Source organism: Ovis canadensis, chromosome 26 (genome assembly GCF_042477335.2).
Source record: "Ovis canadensis isolate MfBH-ARS-UI-01 breed Bighorn chromosome 26, ARS-UI_OviCan_v2, whole genome shotgun sequence".
Taxonomy (NCBI): Eukaryota; Metazoa; Chordata; class Mammalia; order Artiodactyla; family Bovidae; genus Ovis; species Ovis canadensis.
The window spans coordinates 35,324,843-35,346,643 of record NC_091270.1 but is presented as its reverse complement, the minus strand read 5'-3'; the positions used below and the strand labels follow the sequence as shown (position 1 = coordinate 35,346,643).

The 21,801-nt window shown below is 42.5% G+C and overlaps 1 protein-coding gene across 2 annotated transcripts in view; it reads right to left on the bottom strand.

Annotated features, from left to right (window-relative positions):
• The window catches only part of MTMR7 (myotubularin related protein 7), a 130,229-nt gene that overhangs the window by 73,777 nt on the left and 34,651 nt on the right, over window positions 1-21,801 (bottom strand). For both annotated transcript variants that reach the window (XM_069573327.1, XM_069573328.1), the window contains exons 2-4: window positions 15,622-15,744; window positions 13,246-13,408; window positions 5,049-5,206 (exon numbers count right to left, since the gene is read on the bottom strand). In XM_069573327.1, coding sequence (XP_069429428.1) covers window positions 5,049-5,206; window positions 13,246-13,408; window positions 15,622-15,744 — 444 coding nt within the window. The remainder of the gene's footprint in view (window positions 1-5,048; window positions 5,207-13,245; window positions 13,409-15,621; window positions 15,745-21,801) is intronic.

Below are 21,801 nucleotides of genomic sequence, written 5' to 3'. Positions count from 1 at the left end.
AAGCAGGGTGACAATATACGGCCTTGGCGTACTCCCTTCCCAATTTGGAACCAGTTCATTGCTCCATGTCCGGTTCTATCTGTTGTTTCTTGACTTGCACACAGATTTCTCAGGAGGCAGGTAAGGTTATCTGGTATTCCCATCTCTTTAAGAATTTTCCATAGTTTGTTGTGACCCAAACAGTCAAAAGCTTTAGCATAGTCAATGGAACAGAAGTAGATGTTTTTCTGGAATTCTCTTACTTTTTCTATGATTCTACTTTTTCTAAATGTTGGCAATTTCATCTCTGTCCCTCTGCTTTTTCTAAATCCAGGTTGAACATCTGGAATTTCACAGTTTACATTCTGATGAAGCTTGGCTTGGAGAATTTTGAGCATTACTCTGCTAGCATGTGGGATGAGTGCAACTGTGCAGTAATTTGAGCATTCTTTGGCATTGCCTTTCTTTGGGATTGGAATAAAAACTGACCATTATCCAGTCCTGTGGCCACTCCTGAGTTTTCCAGATTTGCTGACATACTGAATGCAGCACTTTAACAGCATCATCTTTAGGATTTGAAATTTCAGCTCAGCTGGAATTCCATCACCTCCATTAACTTTGTTCATAGTGATGCTTCCTAAGGGCCACTTGACTTCACATTCCAGGATGTCTGGCTTTAGGTGAGTGATGACATCACTGTGGTTATCTGGGTCATGAAGATCTTTTTTGTATAGTTCTTCTGTGTATTCTTGCCACCTCTTCTTAATATCTTCTGCTTCTGTTAGGTCCCTACCATTTGTTTCCTTTATTGTGTCCATCTCTTCATGAAATATTCCCTTGGTATCTCTGATTTTCTTGAAGAGCTCTCTAGTCTTTTCCCATTCTTGATCTTATATTGATTACTTAGGAAGGCTTTCTTATCTCTCCTTGCTAGTCTTTGGAACTCTGCATTCAGATGGATATATCTTTCCTTTTCTCCCTTACCTTTCACTTCTCTTCTTTTCTTAGCTATTTGTAAGGCCTCCTCAGACAAGCATTTCACCTTTTTGCACTTATTTTCCTTGGAGATGGTTTTGATCACCACCTCTTATACAGTGAACCTTTGTTCATAGTTCTTCAGACACTCTGTTTACCAGATCTAATCCATTGAACCTATTTGTCACTTCCACTGTATAATCATAAGGGATTTGATTTAGGTTATACTTGAATGGTCTAGTGGTTTTTCCTACTTTCTTGAATTTAAGTCTGAATTTGGCAATAAGTAGTTCATGATCTGAGCCACAGTCAGCTCCCAGTCTTATTTTTGCTGACTGTATAGAGCTTCTCCATCTTTGGCTGCAAAGAATATAATCAATCTGATTTTGGTGTTGACCATCTGGTGATTTCCATGTGCAGAGTCTTCTCTTGCGTTGTTGGAAGAGGGTGTTTGCTATGACCGGTGCATTCTCTTGGCAAAACTCTATTAGCCTTTGCCCTGCTTCATTCCATACTCCAAGGCCAAATTTGCCTGTTACCCCAGGTGTTTCTTGACTTCCTACTTCTGCATTCCAGTCCCCTATAATGAAAAGGACATCTTTTTTGGGTGTTAGTTCTAAAAGGTCTTGTAAGTCTTCATAGAACCGTTCAACTTCAGCTTCTTCAGCATTACTGGTTGGGGCATAGGCTTGGATTACTGTGATATTCAATGGTTTGCCGTGGACATGAACAGAGATTCTGTCGTTTTTGAGACTGCACCCAAGTACTGCATTTCGGACTTTTTTGTTGACTATAAGGGTTATTCCGTTTTTTCTAAGGGATTCTTGCCCACAGTGGTAGATATAATGAATTAAACTTGCCCATTCCATTCCACTTTAGTTTACTGATTCCTAAAATGCTGGTGTTCACTCTTGCCATCTCCAGTGCAGAACATATTAATCTGATATATCTGTCTGCTGTAATACGACTGCCATCATAGTGACAATTAGCACCTCTATCATGTGACATGATCATCCTTTCTTTTCAGTGGCAGGAATCATGAAGTTCTAGTTTCTTAAAAGTGTAATGATTATAACAGAATATTGATGTCTATCAACAAATTTTTACTGAACATGACGTACTATGTGCCAGGCGTTAGGTTAGGTGCTAGGGCGGTAATGAATAACAAAAGAGTTACTGAGCCCAAAGACTGCACATTCCCCGAAAAACTGATCCTTGTTGCCCTGGTTACCACCTCCCAGTAAATGCATTTACCACTGCAGGGTAGCATCCATCTGAGGGGCCAGCGTTGGTTCTGGAACCTCAGTTTCAGTACTCCACGTATGGAGTTGTTTCCACCACAGGCAATAGCTTCTTCTCCAACAGATGATACCACTAGCCCCACTTACATCAAGGAATTTGTGAAAAGAAAGAAGTAACTCTTATAAAAGAAGGAAGGAAAAAGCAGATGTTTTTCTCACCCACGAGGTTAAAAGCAAAAGTAATGGATGCTGACATAACCTTCCCAATGGACTATTAGTCAGAAATAGTTTGACAGAATTAACTTATATTTTCTAAGGTGGTAATAAATAAGGGTTCATCATCTTTGTCTCATTTAACAACATTTGTAAAAAGCAGAAAATCCCCTAGGGTTTCACCTTTTCTGTTTCAGCACAATTTGCTGATTTTTAGTTTATGTTTGCTATCTATTACTTTTGGGAAAAAGATGCTGAGTAACTCATGTTTTGCCGTCTCTACACGGTGGGACTTGAGTGACTAAATGTGAGTCATGTTTGTGGTGTTAAGTCTAGAAGGAAACCTCATCAGACATAGGAAGAACCTGTGTTTTCCAAGGAAATACTATTCCACAGATGCGGCTTAGACTCACTTTCACCCTCACTCAAGGGTGTGCCATGTTTTTTTAAAATTGTTTTTAATTATTCAATTTTCGATACTACACTTGGATTTTCCTTCATTTTGTTCTGCCTCTCTCTCTCTCTTTTTTCAACCAATTATTTATTTATTTTTGGCTGAGCCGCGTCTTCGTTGCTGCTCACAGGCTTTCTGTAGCGGCGACGAGTGGGAGCTCCTCTCAGCTGCGGAGCACAGACTCTCGGGCGAGCTCCGGCAGATGCGGCTCGTGGGCTCAGCAGTCGTGGCGCACGGGCCTTAGATGCTCCGAGGCATGTGGAATCCTCCCACGCCTTCCAGGGACTGAACCTGTGTGCCCTGCTTTAGCAGGTGGATTCTTAATCACTGGACCACCAGGGAAATCCTTTCCTTCATTTCAAGGCTAAAAATCCACTGCAAAGGTTGGCTTTAGTGGCGGAACAAATCATTACATTAGCCGGATACTTTATAATGGTTAAGACAGAAAGGGTGCAAATGTCTACTCACGGTGTAAGATTATGACTGCTAGATTTAAGTGCCATTAGGAAGAAAAGTCAGTATCCTGAAAGTGGCCATTCTATTCCAGATAATCTATAAATTCAAGATATTCACAAGAGGGCTTTCCTGGTGGCTCAGTGGTCAAGACTCCACCAGTGCAGGAAACACGGGTTTGATCCTTGATCTGGGACAATCCCACGTGCTGCACAGCAACTAAGCCCGTGCGCCACATCTATTGAGCCTGTGCCCCCCAAGAGAAGCCACCGGAATGAGAAGCCCTCATACGGCAAGTAGAGAAAAGGCCATGTAGCCGCAAAGATCCAGCACAGCCAAAAACAATAATAAAGTTATTCAGAAGAAAGATGTGGGAGGACCTGACAGTCCACATATTTACTGACAGCAACATACTCAATATGTTATATGAAGAAAAGCAAGACACGGGCACAGGTAGTATAATTCCGTTTTTGTTGTATGTATTTGAACCATTCTTTTGCCTCCACATTCTCCAATTATAAACAATGAAATACATTACTCGTGTAAGAAAAAAGTTATTAAACTACGCAGATGAGAAAAAAGTGACAAGTTTAAAACCTACTAGAAGAATATGGGCTTCTCGGGTGACACAGTGGGAGAGAATCTGCCTGCCTATGCAAGAGACTTGGGTACGATCCCTGGGTTGGGAAGATCTCCTGGAGGAGGAAACGGCAACCCACTCCAGTCTTCTTGCCCGAAAAATCCCATGGACAGAGGGGCATGGTGGGCTACAGTCCATGGGATTTTCTCCAGGCAAAGAGTTGGATATGACTGAACACACACACAGAAAGAACATTAGGGCAATGAGATACGGGCTGTTTTGTTAATTTTCCTCTCTCTTTTGCAAATTCTCTACGATGTTCTGACTGTACTTTCATTACTGGAAACACTTTAAAAATTAATAGGGAAACCAGCCCTGCTTTGCAAGCCCACCCTCAGGGAGAATATGAATCAGCTCTGCCCCCTCCACCCTCCACATCCCTCCACCCCCCATTCCCTCTGGAAGTGCAGACATGTTTCCCCACAGTTCTCCAGGGAAGCCTCTTGGTGACCTTGTGTACCAATCAAGAGTTCAGGGAGCCCAGAGGGAGCTGGTGCCAAACTGCCATCAGAGCCTCTGCGACTCCCTACTCATCACTCACTGAGCTATAAAAAGACCGGGCGGGAGAAGGGAGGCCTGCCCCGAGGGCGCCGCTGGGCCTCTCTGGGGTTCCACTCCTTCAGCCGTCGGAGCGGATGGTCTCTAAGGTGGCTTCTTCAAACTTTCTGATCCCAGATGCAGGTGGAGAATACAGCTGGCAATACCCAAGGGAGACCTGGAAATTCCACACATCTCTACCCACAAGAGTCATCGGAAAGAAAGGAGAGCTAAGAGAAGTCACACTCAGCTCTGTGACATCAGGGCTTCATCTGGATTAAGTATCTGCATTTCACCAAACGGGCTCCCCTCATGGCTCAGTGGGAAAAGAATCCGCCTGCGATGCAGGAGACACAGGAGATGCGGGTTTGATCCCTGGCTTGGGAAGATACCCTGGAGAAGGAAATGGCAACCCACTCCAGTATTCTTGCCTGAAAAGCCCCATGGGCAGAGGAGCCTGGCGGGCTACAGTCCGCGGGCTACAGTCCAAACGGTCACAAAGAGTCGGACGTGACTGAGCGACTAAGCACTCATTTCACTAAATGCCTCCACTCACCCTGTACTCTCTATTCACATCGCTGAGCTGCCAGTAATCATTAGGGAGGCCCATGCGCTTGTATTCTTCACTGAGATTGACCAGCATCCAGCCTTGTTCCCTTTCTTCTCTATCCAGCTTGGGGTTGAATGAAAAGCAGTATAGTTCCTCGTATTTCACTGCAAAAAATAAGGGAGAATAAAACCAAATCAACCCAAGTCAAAGCCACAACCAAATCCCCCCAAGTACATTCTGTCCAGGCTGGAGAGGCCAGCCCAGCTGCTCACCTTCGGGACCCTCCTAGAGGCACCCTGTCTCTACAGTGGGACCAACCACCTCCCAACAACAAGACCTCAGGACAACCAAACAAAGCTTTAAAAGCTTTGTTTCAGGAGTGTGACCTTCCCCATCTTGTGTTTTTTTTTTTTTTAATTTCTTTTGAAAACTAATATATTTTCAGACCACATAAAATATGGAGCTTAAAAATGAATTAAGAACATATGTTTCTTACAGTATTTAAGACATGGAAGCAAGCTAAGTGTCCACCAACAGATGAATGGATACAGAAGATGTTTTATATATATATACATACATACATACTACACCCACACACATACATACACCCAAACACACATATATTAAAAATGAATATTATTCAGCCATACAAAATGAAAGATTGCCATTTGCAGCAACATAGACAGACCAGAGATTATCACACTAAGTCAAGCTGAGAGAGACAAACATTATATGACATGACTTTTACATGGATTCTAAAAGACAGTACAAATTAACATACTTACAAAACGGAAACACACTCACAGACATAGAAAACAAACCTATGGTTACCAAAGGGAAAGGAGTGGGAGAATTAGGAGTATGGGATTAAACAGATACACACCACGACATATAGACTAAACAAGGAGTTACTGTCTAGCACAGGGAACTATAGTCAATAACTTGTAATAACCTACAAAGGACAAGAATCTGAAAAAGAACATACAGGCATAACTGAATCACTCTGCCATACATCTGAAACTAACACAATATAGTAAATCAAATATAGTGCAATTTTTTTTTTTAAGGACATACATATTCCTTTGACAACCAGAACTCAATCCGTTTATGTAAGTCGAGCTCAAGTTTGGGATGGCTTCTCAGAGTTACAGAGAGGCCTGGCCACTGCCATGTTCTAAGGCTCAAATAGCGTTGAAAAAGAAATGATAAAACAGCTGGAAAAAACTGTGGAGTATATTTAAATATCTGCACTGAACACACTTGAACTTTCAACAACTACGTAAATGTCAGAATTGTACTGTTCTCACAGCATTTCCAGGAGTCATTAAACGAGGTCCATTCACAGTGCGTGGCACGCAGTGCATGAGTGGTGAGCTGAAGGATGTGCGATGACAGGCTTCTTTCAGGTCTGCCAGACCATCTCTGACTTTGGGCATCCCCGTTTATGCTTGCAAGGCCAGGCCTGATAGCCGTTCCCAGCAAGATCGAGGATTGCGGTTCTCTTGCTCTGGCCTTGCCACACTGAGGGAGGCAACTTAACCAGTGCTGCCCACAATACAGCGTAAGCCACGTGTGTCATGTAAGATGTCCTTGGAGTCACACGAAAATTGTAAAAAGAAAGTGAAATTAATCTTTACAGTATATTTTATTTAGCCCAGCATATCCAAGGCATCATTCAACATATATGGAGTACAGTACCTATTAATATTTTTCACATTGTATTGTACCGTCTTTGAAACTCTGTGTGTGTTTCACACTGAACAGCACATCCTAGTTCAGACCAACCACATTTCAAGCCCTCGATAGCCCCATGTGGCTAGCGGTTACCTTCTAGACAGTGCAAATCGAAGCACTTTTGGTGATAATAAACCGTGGCCGATAGTCAGTGAACCCTGGTTTCATTCCAGGTTCTCTTCTGATTAAACATACTGACGGGCATCTAGTAGGCATCATCACAGGTCTCCTTGCAGAGAAAATCCAAGGCACAGGGAGGCTCGGCAGAGTCCCCAGGGTCACACAGCACGCAGGTTGGAGTCTGCTATACAGCGCATGTGCTTCCCCACCACACCTGCTGCCCCTCAGAGGCAGCCCCTGCTCCCTTCCTCCCATGCAGGCCACTTTTGCATACTTTCTTTCCAACCATGCCCCTAAACTTCCTTTTCATTTCTCCAACAGAACTGTTTCTCCTTAAAGTTTTCTTCGATCATTTTTATTCCTTCATCTGTCAGTGGTATTCAGCATGAACAACTGAATGCTCCTAAACATGCATCTGAAGGTCCAGCAGGGCAAACTAGCACCAGCAAACGGCTGCAGTAACACACAGGCGGCCTAAGGTCAAGACTGTTTCCAGCTTCTTTTGATTACTATTGAAATAACTTACCTACAGGTATGACCACCTGACTGACTCATTGGAAAAGACCCTGATGCTGGGAAAGATTGGAGGCAGGAGGGAAAGGGGGCAACAGAGGACGAGATGGTTGGATGGCATCACCGACTCGATGGACATGAGTTTGAGCAGACTCTGGGAGATAGTGAAGGACAGGGAAACTTGGTATGCTGCTGCTGTCCATGGGGTTGCAAAGAATCAGACATGCCAGAGCAACTGAACGACAACACAAGTATGATAAGGGTTGTATTTTAAGTACTAGACTTTAGCATTAGGCAGGTGTTCTTTCTTGCAGAAAAAGAAGCAAGAAGACTAGGGTTTATCAGTGAGATGAGCTATATTCTGTTTTAGTGTCTCTTGATGTCGTATTTCCAATTTGAGAATTGAGCATACAGTTTCAACCAAGAAGAAGATGCACACGTACACATATATGCACACAAGCGCACACACACACGCACAACATAGACACTTCCAGTAAAAACAGTTTCTTGCCATTTTAGCAAATTGAGCAGACAGCATATAAAATTGACATCCAGTTCTGGGAATGGTTAGCCTGACACCAACATATGTTTTCCATCTCTAAGTACCATTTTCATGACTCAGGCTTCTGATATCATAATGTTAACCACAAATGCAATTTGTTTAAGAAGCCAAAAGAATCTCTTGAGAAAGCCTCCGTTCCCTCAGTGAAAGGAGTGCTAAGGAAGATGGGGAAATGACAGAAGTTAAGTTCCCTTGGTAAAATGCCTACACATAGGTTTAAAGGTAGAGGAAGAAAACCACTCTATGACTACTGATGATTTTCTGTGTTTGGGATCATTCTTGCTGTCACTAGGAAGAGACAAGGAAACCACACAGAAATTGATGCAAGAATAATTTGTAACCAATATTAAGATCACTCTTGAATTGGGAGCCATCAGAATGGGTTTCCATTAAAATAACAAAATTTTCTCTTTCAATTATTTTTAAGGAAAAGGGTGATCGACTATACCTTTGGCCCAATTTATGTAAAACTCTTCATAATGGCAGAGAAACCCCCATTTTTGTAAGTCAAAGCTCAGTTTTGTTAATGTAGGCAAGCTTCTCACCCAGAGGCCACCAGGAGAAGCCCTCAGCTACAAACTGCCTACTCTGAGAATATAAAAAGTACCATACACATTGATTCAAGGTTTACTGAACATTTCCAAAGTACTTCCATCTCCTGCAAAATACATAGCAGAATGTTTAATAATTAAGATCCAAGAGTCGTGGGTTCAATCCCTGGATCAGGAAGATCCCCTGGAGTAGGAAATGGCAACTGGCTCCAGTATTCTTGCCTGGAGAATTCCATGGACAGAGGAGCCTGGCGGGCTAAGGTCCATGTAGCCGCAGAGTCGGACATGACTGAGCAACTAAGCACCAGGTCAGTTAAGTAAGGCAAGATAAGGAAGGAAAGGGGAAATTCACCAGGAGTCATCCATCAGAAGGACAGGTATGTGGGGTTTTACTTTATTAAAATTTTTTATTTTGTATGGAGTATAGCCAAGTAATAATGTTGTAATAGTTTCAAGTGGAGAGCAAAGGGACTCAGCCATACATATACATGTACCCATTCAAGGCTATGGTTTTTCCAGTAGTCATGTATGGATGTGAGAGCTGGACTATAAAGAAAGCTGAGCACCGAAGAACTGATGCTTTCGAACTGTGGTATTGGAGAAGACTCTTGAGAGAGTCCCTTGGACTGCAAGCAGATCCATCCAGTCCATCCTAAAGGAGATCAGTCCTGAGTGTTCACTGGAAGGACTGATGTTGAAGGTGAAACTCCAATACTTTGGCCACTTGATGCAAAGAGCTGACTCATTGGAAAAGACCCTGATGCTGGCAAAGATTGAAGACGGGAGGAGAAGAGGATGACAGAGGATGAGATCATTGGATGGCATCACCGACTCAGTGGACATGAGTTTGGGTAAACTCCGAGAGTTGGTGATGGAGAGGGAGGCCTGGCGTGCTGCAGTCCATGGGGTTGCAAAGAGTTGGACACGATTGAGCGACTGAACTGAACTAAACTGATTCTCTGATAGGGGCCTCCCCCGTGGCTCAGGTAAAGAACCCATCTGCAATGCAAAAGACATGGGTTCAATCTCTGGGTCGGGAAGATCCCTTGGAGGAGGGCATGGCAAACCAACCCAGCATTCTTGCCTGGAGAATCCCCATGAACAGAGGATCCTGGTGGGCTACAGTCCATGGGGTCGCAAAGAGCTGGACACAACTGAAGCAACTTAGCATGCACACATCCTTTGATCTATAGGGTTTTAGAACCCAAAGTAATGAAAGTTAAATTGTTCTCCATGTTCTACTTAATTCAGGCAACTTAAATGTAATTGAAAAACCATTTAAAGAGGAGTGAGAAGATAACAGTTACATTGGGTTTTGCACATTTTAAAATAAAAATAAGGAGAACTTTCTTGTCTGTTTTCACCAGACAAGTACTCGAATTAAACATCAGGAAGCTGACACTTAGTAGAAAAGGGCTATTGGACCCAGAGTTTAATATCATCAATAAAAAGTAATAAAAATTGTTACTGTAAAAACTGCTTAAGTGGCACTGACTCTGATAAGAACTGCAAAAAGTCAAAGTAAGCTAATGAGACTATGTCAATCCTGAGATGTTAAAAACCACAGAAAATATGCAGAAGAATTAGGGACTCAGATGAGCAGGGAAAAAAAAAATGCTACTATAAAATGGGAAAACAGATCCCAAAAATGGTTTAAATATTAAAAAGGGCCCACAAAAACTACAAGAGAGAAAGATGATAGATATAAAAACAAACAGCAGGAAGCTAATGAGAGAGAGGAGAAAAGAAAGGATGTGGGAGAAATGAAGCCCTCTGAGAAACAGGGGTCTCTAATCAGAAAAATGTACAAAAAAACCCTTATTTGTACATCAGATCTACAGAGTCAATGCATTTCCTTACTTGGGGTACAGCCCAATTTTAACTTATTCCTTTAAGAAGAATTAAAGAGTTCTCTGGATCTGGCTACAGTATATTTTGCTGGGGATCTTTCATAGTCCATGTCCAAGTCCTTACCAACCTGAATTCATATAAAAGACAAACCAATAAAATCTCGACAAATTTTTTAGTCATTTGATTTATTCTTATCCCAGAAATTGCAATTCAGTGAAAAGAGACTCTCAAGGGCTTTAAAACTATCTCTTCATAGGCCTTGACTTAAACAGACTCCCAAACGTTTCATCTTTTGTTTAAAAAAGAAAAAGTCTCCTCTATAGGACCTTGGAGTTAGCTATATCCGTAAGGAGAGCTGAAAATACGAGCTTTGTATTGATGATTAACCACAATAACCCCAGAGATCAATACTGTGCTGCTGGAACTCAAAGTCATTTCCCCACCAAACACACACATCCACACACTCACACACACTCACACACTCACATCCACACACCCACACACATCCATCCCCGCGCCCCCCTACCACACACACCCAGAGCCCTCTTCTGACATACCTCAAGGAAAGAGAAGGTGTAATTTGTGAAAGGTCCTGGGATGTCCTGAGAAGCCACCCCACGTCCAGGGGAAACCCTTCCACTTTTCCCCACCTCCACCCAGATTCAAAACCCTACTTCCAAGACTGGGCTGTAATATGTCCTAATTTTAGCCTTGCCTTTAGCATTAAACTGTGAAGCTGCCTGGGTTCTAGTTCCTCTTTCCACACTCATTTAAGTACCATGTTTTACATAAACTGGCAATTCTAATTCCAATGTTTCACAATGCTGGTGGCTTTAAAAAAACATCTTTCAAGCTAATGGCTTTAATTCAATTAATTACTATAGTCTCCTTCTTTGGTCTCTGGCTAACACCGAACTCCCAAAACCACATCTTTAAGAAAAAGTATATATTTTTAAAAGCAGGGGAAACATAGCAGGTTTCCTCCCTGGGGACCCTCACAATGTAAATCTGGGAGCTCGCTGTTATCTGGGGCCAGGGCTCTCATCGCCACTGTGATGGACTCTTCCACTCAGGCCTTTCCCAGTTCTCTGGGCTACTCCTAAATCCCGTTAATCCGGCCAGAACACATGTATTATCCAGGACATCCATTAATCAGTGACACAGAAACTGCTGGCGCACAATTCCCCTCTCATTCCCTGCCACACGCAGCCTAACGTACATCTTCCCAGAACTTCTGTTCCAATTATAGTGCGCCCTCCAAAAAGTTCAACTGCATTTCTGGCTAACTCTGCAGTTCTTTTCAACACACAGAGATAAAAAAGCCTCAGTGGGCTGACTTGAAAGGGAAGCTAAGTCAAGTCAAAGTGATCAGATTCTGACAGCTCCCTGGCAACCCTCCCATCTCAAAACTTCAGCTCCTGGCTCTCAACAGATGATGTGGTCTGTTCGTATCATAAGAATTTGAGGACCCAACCAAAAGCTTTGAAGAGTTTACAATCAAACATTTTGCCCTGAACCAAAAACCATTTAGTAAAGTATCTATTCAGTAAAGCAACTGAATATTCACTGGAAGGACTGATGCTAAAGCTCCAATACTTGGACCACTTGATGCAAAGAACTGATTCATTGGAAAAGGCCCTGATGCTGGGAAAGACTGAGGGCAGGAGGAGAAGAGGGCGACAGAGGGTGAGATGGCTGGATGGCATCACTGATTCGATGGACGTGAATGTGAGCAAACTCCAGGAGATAGTGAAGGACAGGGTAGCATGGCAAGCTGCAGCTTCTGGGGTTGCAAAGAGTCAGACATAACTCTTTGTGACTGAACAACAACAACGTAACTGTAAGAACCTGTCCTATTTCCCTTATTAGTGACTTCTGGGTGAACACTACTGTGGATGTCACTGTTTATACAAATGATCTCTTTTCACTGTACACTTCCAAGACACTTAGCAAAGGAACCCCACAGTCCACACAAGCCACACACACAAGAAACACTTGTGTAGAGCTTCTTAAATTTATAGCTTAGTAAGCTGTAAATGTCATAGATTTATAGCATAATAAGCTGTAAGTCTGAAAACTCTAAGTAAGGGATACACAACCAGACAGTAACTAAAAGCATACATTTTTCAAATCAGCCATTCTTCCTACAAAACATAAGAAGGTTTTCTGTCAGAGAATCAACATATACATACCTTGAACAGTCACTGATGCCAACCTTGGAACATACATATTAGGATCAAAAAGCAACAGAAAGCAAAACTTAAAAGCCCCCACATAGGTAAAACTGCACTAGACCATTTGATATGTTTTCAACACAAAACAACTTGTGGGTTTTGTCCGAGGCTTCAATCAAGGTGGCTTACCACACTTTGGGATGATTTCATCCCAAAAGTAAAGCACAACTATAACCTCCCTCCAAGATAAATACTATGAATAATGAAAGAGGCTCATACAGTAATTAACTCAGACACAGGCCCCAAAAGACAGAAACTAAATCAGTCAGATTTCTTGGCCTCATCTGAAGGCTTGTTGTTGATTAGTTGTTCAGTCGTGTCCAACTCTTTTGCGACCCCATGGACTGTCGCCCACCAGGGTCCTCTGTCTATGGGACTTTCCAAGCAAGAATACTAGAGTGGGTTGCCATTTCCTTCTCCAGGACATCTTCCTGACCCAGGGATCGAACTCACACCTCCTGCATTGGCAGGTGGATTCTTTACAATCTGAGCCACCAGGGAAGCCCCCATCCGAAGGCTGGGCTAATGTATAATCTCTAAAGCACTATAATTAAGAAGCATTATCCACATTTCTTCAACACGATCTGTGACTTTCTTAAGCGTGAGTCCACGCTGAATGCCAGGCCGCTCTGCCCTACCTGGCCTCGCGAGGCGGATAAGAGAGATGTACACATCATGGCAGTCCCTTTCCTGCGGGATGATGAGCTGTAAGAGCTGAAAGTTCTTGCAGCGAATCAGTAGAGGGCACCCAGTGGCCGTCGTTGCCTGTTTCTCGATGGTGGCGATCTGACTGTGGAGAATCTACCAACAAAAGTTAATGTGGAAAAAAAAAAAAAAGTTAATGTGGGTAAACTAAGCACACATAACAGGTACATAGGACAGAAAGCAACAGGTCTTGTCACAGAGCAGGGTGAGAGCACAGCTCTTAGCAGGCAGCCATTGCTGGGCCTCATTATTCCTTCACCCTGTTACTAGGCAACAGGTCTGGCTCAGCCATTGGTCGGTTGTAAGTTGTCCTGCTCAGCCATTGGTCAGTGCTGCAGAGGGCACTGCCCACTGGTAACTGACAATGAGGGACCATTGGGGAAGGGATTCCACTCAAGGGTTGGTAGTGAGGTGGTCGTCAGGTGGAGAGTGAGGTAAGAGGCAGGGTCAGGCCTTCTCCTGGAGGCCCTCCAGCTCACCCAGCCTTGAGCCAGTGGGTGAGCCAGGGGGCCCGGGGAACAGACTGGGGCTGACGTCCTGCGGGGCTCCAGAGCTCTGACTAAAGCACTCCACTAGCCATGGCCCAGGCCTTGAGGAGTGGCGAACCTCTCCCCCATCCCTGTCTCTGTGACCCACTAGCAGTGGCCGTCTGTCTGGGTCACAGTCTGTGAGACCTGGTCTCCCCCTCCCCCCCCCGCCCCTCCATTTGGGCACCTGGAGGAGACCGAGGGGCAACTGGATTAGGTGCCTGGCTCCCTTAGGCATGACAGCTGGGCAGGGTGTGGGAACCTGGCCCTGACAGAGCTGCCAGCTGAGCTCTGGCCTTCTCTTAGCCAGGAATGAGGCCTTGGAGGGTGAGAGTTGTGCCCTGGGACCTTGCCCTTTCTTGTCAGGACGGAGAATAACATTCGTTTGGTAGAGATTTATAGGAACATGGTTACCTGACCATGACCTGACCTCAAGAGCAAAGGATCTGACCCCAAGAAGTCTGCAACAACTAACCACGCCCAACCTCACCTTTTGCTTTTAAAGGGGCTTGCTGAAAGCTTTCAGTAACTTTGGGGTTCTTAGGGCATGAGCCACCCGTCTGCTTGTATAAACCTGTAATAAACCTTTCTCTGTTCCAAAAGCTAGTGTTTTAGTATTGATGGGCCTCACTGTGCATTGGGCACAAAGCCTTGCGATTTGGTAACAATCTCTGAGCCACACATAGAGACAAGAAACACCCTTGACCTTCAGCTGGCTTGCACTCAGTTGACAAGAACTGGTATGTTTGGGGGTAAGAACCAGCTGTCTGAATTCATCATTTTATTTTTCAGTGCCAAGCTTTCTGATAGTCAAGCTCATTATACGAAGCAAACCCTTCAGCCTAGAATTCTGCACAGCTCCAGGTAAGGGAACATTTGGGTCGTCAAAGCTTGAAATGCACTGGGTAGCTAAAATTAAATAAGGTCATGAGAAGTTAGTAAAATAAACCTTGCAATCAACAAAAGTTAGAGACGGTTCCGCTGGGAGGTGCCACCATGCTCCTTAATTCCACATGGAATGCTCGAGTTCAACAGCAACTTGAGATGGTTGTTTTCTAAGCTGTTGGTGGTCAGGCAGGCTGCAGAGGAGATTTATTTGAAAGGAAACCATGCTGAAGTGCTCTGGCTTTCAGGAGGGTCTCTGCTCAGTCTTCAGTGGCAACGCTTCATTCTTTAAATTCCTCTCCACTAAGTAGGGCGGGCCACCTTCTGCTGCAAAGATCAAGTCTACAGAAAAGGCAGAATCTACAATCCACAAATTCCGGTTCTGGTCCTAATGCCATGGTTGGGCAGCTCTCTTAAAATAAGGACCTTCTAATGGTCTCATTGTTATGTAGCAGACATACCTGATAATAGGACTCTTCCCTAGACTTTTTCTTTTTTAAATTATGAGAAAACTGTAGACAACATAATGACTAAACGGCCTGCACCACAGGATGCTACGAACAAAGCGGATTGCAAATCACTGTGTAAACACTGTATCTGGTACAGTAACATTATTGAATCTCTACTTGTCAGCTGTGACACGAAGCACTTACACCTCTGGCTATTCCTCTGTCTCTCTTTGATGATGTCCAAATCATCAGTATTTAAAGTGAGTAAACAGATCAAGTGGACATGACCCTTTACAAAAAAAGGTAGTGCTCACATTCCGAAAAGAGTGCTCTGAACACCCAACCCCCCCAAGTCCCACCCTCCTCACCTTGAGAACAGACAAAACAGTCAAAACGTGTTACTTCAAACAGTGGAAAACACAAAAAGCCAAAATTAAGGACCGCATACCCATGTTTCTTTCCTTGTATCAGGTGCCGTTTCCACAAATATGACGTGAGTGGCGGTCAAATACAAAGTCCCGAGGGCTGCTTTTTTAGAAGATATTCGATCCACCAAGCGGACGTTTTCAACCTAGGGAAATCAGTTTGACAGGGTTATCGTAAAGCAAAAGAGCTAGTCACAAACAAGAGTCAGCAGGTACTCTCGTGCTTAATCCAAATATGATTTTGAACAAGATCTTTCCAAAAACAAAAGACAAAAACTTGCCCCCTTAAGCTAATTAGATCTCACAAAGGTCTGTATATCAAAAGATACAAATTCACCAATTCCTTAAATGCAACCTTAAACATGCCACAAAAGATTCACACACCCTATTTTTTAAGAATACTCTGAGTTTTAAAGAGGTCAATGTTTTTACTTTAATTATATAATTCTAACTTAAGGCAGGAAGTAAACACATGAAAGTTCTTTATATACATGTTAACTATATATGAATTGCATTCTATTAAAAAGAAAACAGTGTATTTTCCTATGCATTTCTCAGTTGCGGAAGTGGCCCCAAGGTTGTCTGCTCCCATATAAACTAGCAGGAATACAAACATACATACAGGAGCAAAAAGCATCACAAGAATGTTCTGTATGTTCCCCAAGAAAATCTGCCAAATGAAGATGCTGATATTTATAATAAAATTTTTCTACTAAATAGAATTCTCACCCCTGAACTACAATTCAAACTGTCAGATAAGACTTCTGCAAACAATTTTTACCAAGTATACACCTCTGAAATATAGAGTAATTTCAAGAATACATGCAGCAGGATCATTCCAATACGAAACGTAAAGGAAATGACAGAGTGTTTACAGGGCAAATGAAAACCCACATGACGACAACCCCAATAAGGCAGCCACCTCAAACACCCGTAGAACATTCCAGCAATGGCGGCGGGGCTTAGCAATGCTACGTACTACTGCCAAGAATGAACCATCTACAACAGACACTGGCTCAGTCCTCATCTCTCAAATCAGTACCTTGTACTCTGTGACTGGTTCATTTCACTTAGCATCATGTTTTCAATCCACGTCTGAATCAAAGTTTATCCATTTGTAGAATATGTCAGTACTTCATTTATCTTTACTGCCCCAAACACGTCCCATTACATGTATATACCACATTTTATTTATCTGTCAGCTGATGGACATTAGGGTTGTTTCTACTTTTTGGTTATTATTAATAATGCTGCTATGAACATTCTTATACAAGTTTTTTTTCTCATACAAGTTTTTATGAGGATAAGTTTTCATTTCTCTTGGGTGTATATATACCTAGGAATGGAATTGTGCCAGGTCATATGGTAACTCTTTATTTCACTTTTGCAGAATTCCCAGACTATTTTCCAAATCCAAAGTGGCTGTACCATTTTACACTCCCAACACCACTCCATGAGGGTTCTGACTTCGTGTCTTTGCCAACACTTGTTATAATCTTTTTTTGATCATAGCCATCTGAGTAGGTATGAGATGGTATTTTGTGATTTTTTACTTGCATTTCCCTAGTGGTTAAAGATGCTAATGTCTGCTCATGTTCACACCTGTGTTTAATGAAAACGCTTCCTATATTTCACCATTGAATTTGATGTTGATTTTTTAAAAAAATAGCACATCATGGAAATGACCTGTTCCTAGTCTAATGAGTGCTGATTTTTGAAAATTAGAAATGAACATCAATGCCTTGGAGGAATATTTGCTTTGTTTAGTCTGATGCTATCAATAATAGTAATGGATTTTCTTAACCCTTAAGTCTTGGATTCTTGGTATATGGCCAACTTGGAATCCATGTATTAATGTTTTAATATTCCTTGTATTTTATCTTCTATAATTGTTTTCCTTTTTGGTTTTTCTGCATCTATGCTTTTAAGAAATATTGGCCTACATTAGCCTATTTGTGCCACTTTTATCAGGTGAAATCAGTTATGATTACATTAATTAGGAAGCTCTCAACATACAAATTATTTAGTATTTGAGACAAATACAGGCACTTCTTTATACATAAACAATTCTTTAATAATTCTTCCAATTTTCTGTTCAGTTATAGATCCATTCAATGTTTTCTCTCTATATATATATATATATATATAATTTTTTTTTTACTAAATCTCATTTTGACATTCATTTTTTTCAAATTATCTTCTTACTGCTAATTTTTAATTTCTTATAATCTTTTCATTCTTGTCTGTGGGCAAATCCCTCTCTCCTCAACCTTTCTCTCATTCCTAATATTGTAAACTAGGTTCTTACATGTTTATAATTAGATATAATTAGATACGCAGAGGTTTCTCTTCCAAGTAACAGGTCTTGGATTTATGAAATTAATTTTTCTCTTTTCCAATCATTCATTTATGCTTGTGTTGGTTAATAAATGGTTTAGCATGCTTTTTTGAGTATATTATGTGGTTTTCCTTTGTTCATTTTTAAATCCTCAGGTTTGATAAGCTCATTAATTTTCATTCTTTTTGGTTAATAACAAGACTCAAGTCCAATCATTTTCCTTCAAGCAAATCTTTGGCAAGCATCTTATGAGTTTTGTTTGTAATATTATCATTCTTATTTTCTAGGTAGTTTACAACTACAGTCTTTATTTCTTCTCTGACCCAATAGTTTTTAAAGAGAATATTTTTCAATTCCCATGTGATTTGATTATGGTATTTAAACTTTTGTCCTTAAATATTCTACTTTGAACTGCCTATGAGAAAGATATCATGGGAGAGGCAGTGGGAGGAGAAGAGCAAGGAGATAAAGCAAGACATTTCTATGGGGGAAAAAAACCTCAGTTGCACACTGAAATGTGCCTAGCTAAACTAACCAGAGGTCCAGGGTGATATGAGTTTTCCTGGTGGATCAGAGGTAAAGAATCCACCTGCCAATGCAGGAGACATGGGTTTGATTCCTGGATTAGGAAGATCCATGAAGGAAATGGCAACCCACACCAGTATTCTTGCCTGGGAAATCTCATGGACAGAGGAGCCTAGTGGGCTGCAGTCCATGGGGTCTCAGAAGAGTCAGACTGGACTGCGCGACTAAAACAAACAACAAATCAGAGGGTGTTAAACCAATTAACAATATCAAAAAATGGAACATAAATAATTTTCTCTGCACTTAGAACCCATGAAACAAAACTTTATTAGGGTAACCATACTGACCATAAGATAATATTTTAAAGTCAAAGCATCTAGTATGAATTATTCTCCCTATAGAAGTAAAGATATACCACTTAAATTATTTTTAGAAACCTCTCAGTGGAACAGAACAAGGTTCACAGATGGTGGTAGATTAGAACACTTAATGAGATTTTTCCATGTCTTTTTGTTAATTTTGGATGCTGCTGCAGGAAAATTACATTTCAAGATATAGCCATCGTTCTCATAGGTCTCACAGCTGTCAAAAGTAATTCTGAAGTAGGGGGAGGAAAAAAAAAAAGAGATGAGGGAAACACCATCAGCATGATTTCCCAATGATGTAATAAGAAGAAATGAGTAATAAAAATTAAAATTCCGTTGCCTGAGAAATTCTGTGAAGACGGACAGCACGCTCAGGGATCCTGCATGGTTTACACTGAGACAGCCAGGACATTCTTGACCGTGATGCTAGAGTCGGTCAATTCTAGACCAAGTGAAATACACCTCAATTGTGCTGATGCCATCATGAAGACCCAGTGGCTCCATAACTCTGCCTCACTGCTCGGCTAACTCAAGTCTACCTCATCTATGCATATAAATAAACTGTATGGTAAAAAGGCCTCTTTCATACTTGGAGAAATGATGACCTTTAAGAAACTATCAATTTTCCTTAAGACAAAGTTATTGCAATTTATTTGCATGTTCCTAGGAACACCATGCTCAAGACACATAAGGGATCTGTGCTCTGCAAATGGCAGTTCATCTACACAAAAGATATTATATCATTATGTAATATCACGTTATATCAGTATATCCATGTGATATATCCCATTATATCATTAACTATTGGGTGTACATTTTTCACATTCTGACATTTCTGAAAGCGGAATGCATCTTAAGATTAACATGGTAAGACACTGTGGCATTTCATTGGCAGCATTTTTTTTTTCCTTTACATAAAATCTTGGTGCATCTCACATCACGTGTGGCTTAGATTTGCTGAAATGCAGTTTAGTTTTCGGTCACCAGCGTACAAATGATATTTGAAACCACAGGACTGAAAGGTTACCTCAGGAGAGCATGTAGAGTGAGAAGCGGAAAGATGTGAGGACATGCAAGAGTGAAAGGTCTGATGGAAGAGGAGGAATTGGAGAAGCAAAGCGGGGAGGAATGGCCAGTGAGGAGGAAAATCAGAGGGCACACTACTGGGGGAGAGTGTGCGGAGGGAGTGGTTTGTACGAGAGAGAGTGGTTTGTATGAGAGAGAGTGTGTATGCGGAATGCTGCCGCCAGGTCAAGTAAAGCCAGAACTGGAAACTGCCCAGTGGATTCAGCGACGCAGAAGATGCAGGAGGGGTGGTGGGAGCCCTGGGATCAGAAGCCATCACTCAACGGCTGCAGGAGTGAAGGCACCAAAGCTGAGAAAGTGGAGACTCAACTCTTTGTGGAAGTGTGGGCAGTAGCCAGAGAGGGGAGCCTGACCACTCAATATTAATATGTTTAGGATAATCGGCTAACAATTATCTTAAGTAACTTTCTGCTTGAAATTGGTATTTGAAAATAGAACACCTTAAGACAAAATTACACTGCAAAGCTATATTCACAAACCACCATCAGAACATTCTCCTTTGTGGTGGTGGTTCTTCAGTCGCCAAGTCATGTCCGACTCTTTGTGATTCCATGGACTGCAGTACGCTAGGCTTCTCTGTTCTTCCCTGGCTCCTGGAGTTTGCTCAAATGCATGTCCACTGAGTCAGTGATGTCATGCAACCACCTCATCCTCTTCGAGATAAACCCAAAGATAGCCTGAAAATGGGATATGGGAACCCAAATGTTGGCATAGGCAGATGTTTAGGATTCTCACGACCAAAAGAAAGAACAGCAAACATCTGATTCCACTCAACAGAATGCCTTTGTGTGGGATGGTGTTAGGTTCTGGAAAGAACAACAGAGACTGAATAGGATGGAGTCTTTGTGCTGAAGAATCTTACAGCCTCAGTGGAAAAGGCTGTGCCCCAGTTTAACAGCCTTTTCATTCCCATCCCTGCCCTGCTGGATTTAGACAGGGGTGGGGGGTGGAGAAAGGTTTCATCAGCTTTTCTAGGTGAAGGCTGAAAAGCCTCAGTGAGAACACCAGGTCCCACCATGGCATCGCTGGTCCTTCCCATCAATCACGGGCAGACAGAGCCTCTCCTCAACCATGCTCCATCATACCACCTTCTAATTTCAATCTAAACAGAAGTCCTTACTTTCTAACCTGCAGGTCGTTTTGAGGTTCTAGAATCATCTCTATCTGGGAAAGAAAAGCTGCCCTGGAGGCGGGGAGTCTGAAGGGCAGAGCAGGGTTACCTTTTGTTGAAACCAAGGAAAATGAACGGCACCAGCCACAGGTCTGGCTTGGGCCAAAGGCCCAGTGCTCAATACCGTATAAAGCAGGCTGAGGGCCTCTGCCAGTCACTGGAGGGAAGAGATCCAGACGCTGCCGACCAGGGAGAAACCAACGTGTCTGCAGCAGCCAAAACCGAAGACAAGTTTATGTTCTAATCTAAGAAAAGCAACTAGAGAAATACTTTGTCGTGCTAAATTTGGTATCATGACATTTTCTAACTCCGGCAACGTGGAAAGTGAAGTATTTGGAAGTCGTGGAGGCCTGGGCTCTGGTTTTGGTTCTGAAAGGGATCCGCTGGGCTCAGGCGGCTGAGCGACTCCCTCTGGGTTCTGACTCCTGCAAAGGACCTACGGCTGTTTAATGCCTTTCCCCACTCGGACTGCTCTCTCTGTCTGAGGTGCTGCAGAGAGATGCTAGAAAACACACATGAGGTTGTGGCTGTTCAGTCGCTCAGTCGTGTCCGACTCTTTGTGACCCCATGTGCAGCAGGCCAGGCTTCCCTGTCCTTCACCATCTCCTGCAGGTGGCTTAAACTCATGTCCATGGAGTCGGTGATGCCATCCAACCAAGAACCGACTCATTGGAAGAGAACCTGATGCTGGGAAAAATTGAGGGCAGGAGGAGAAGGG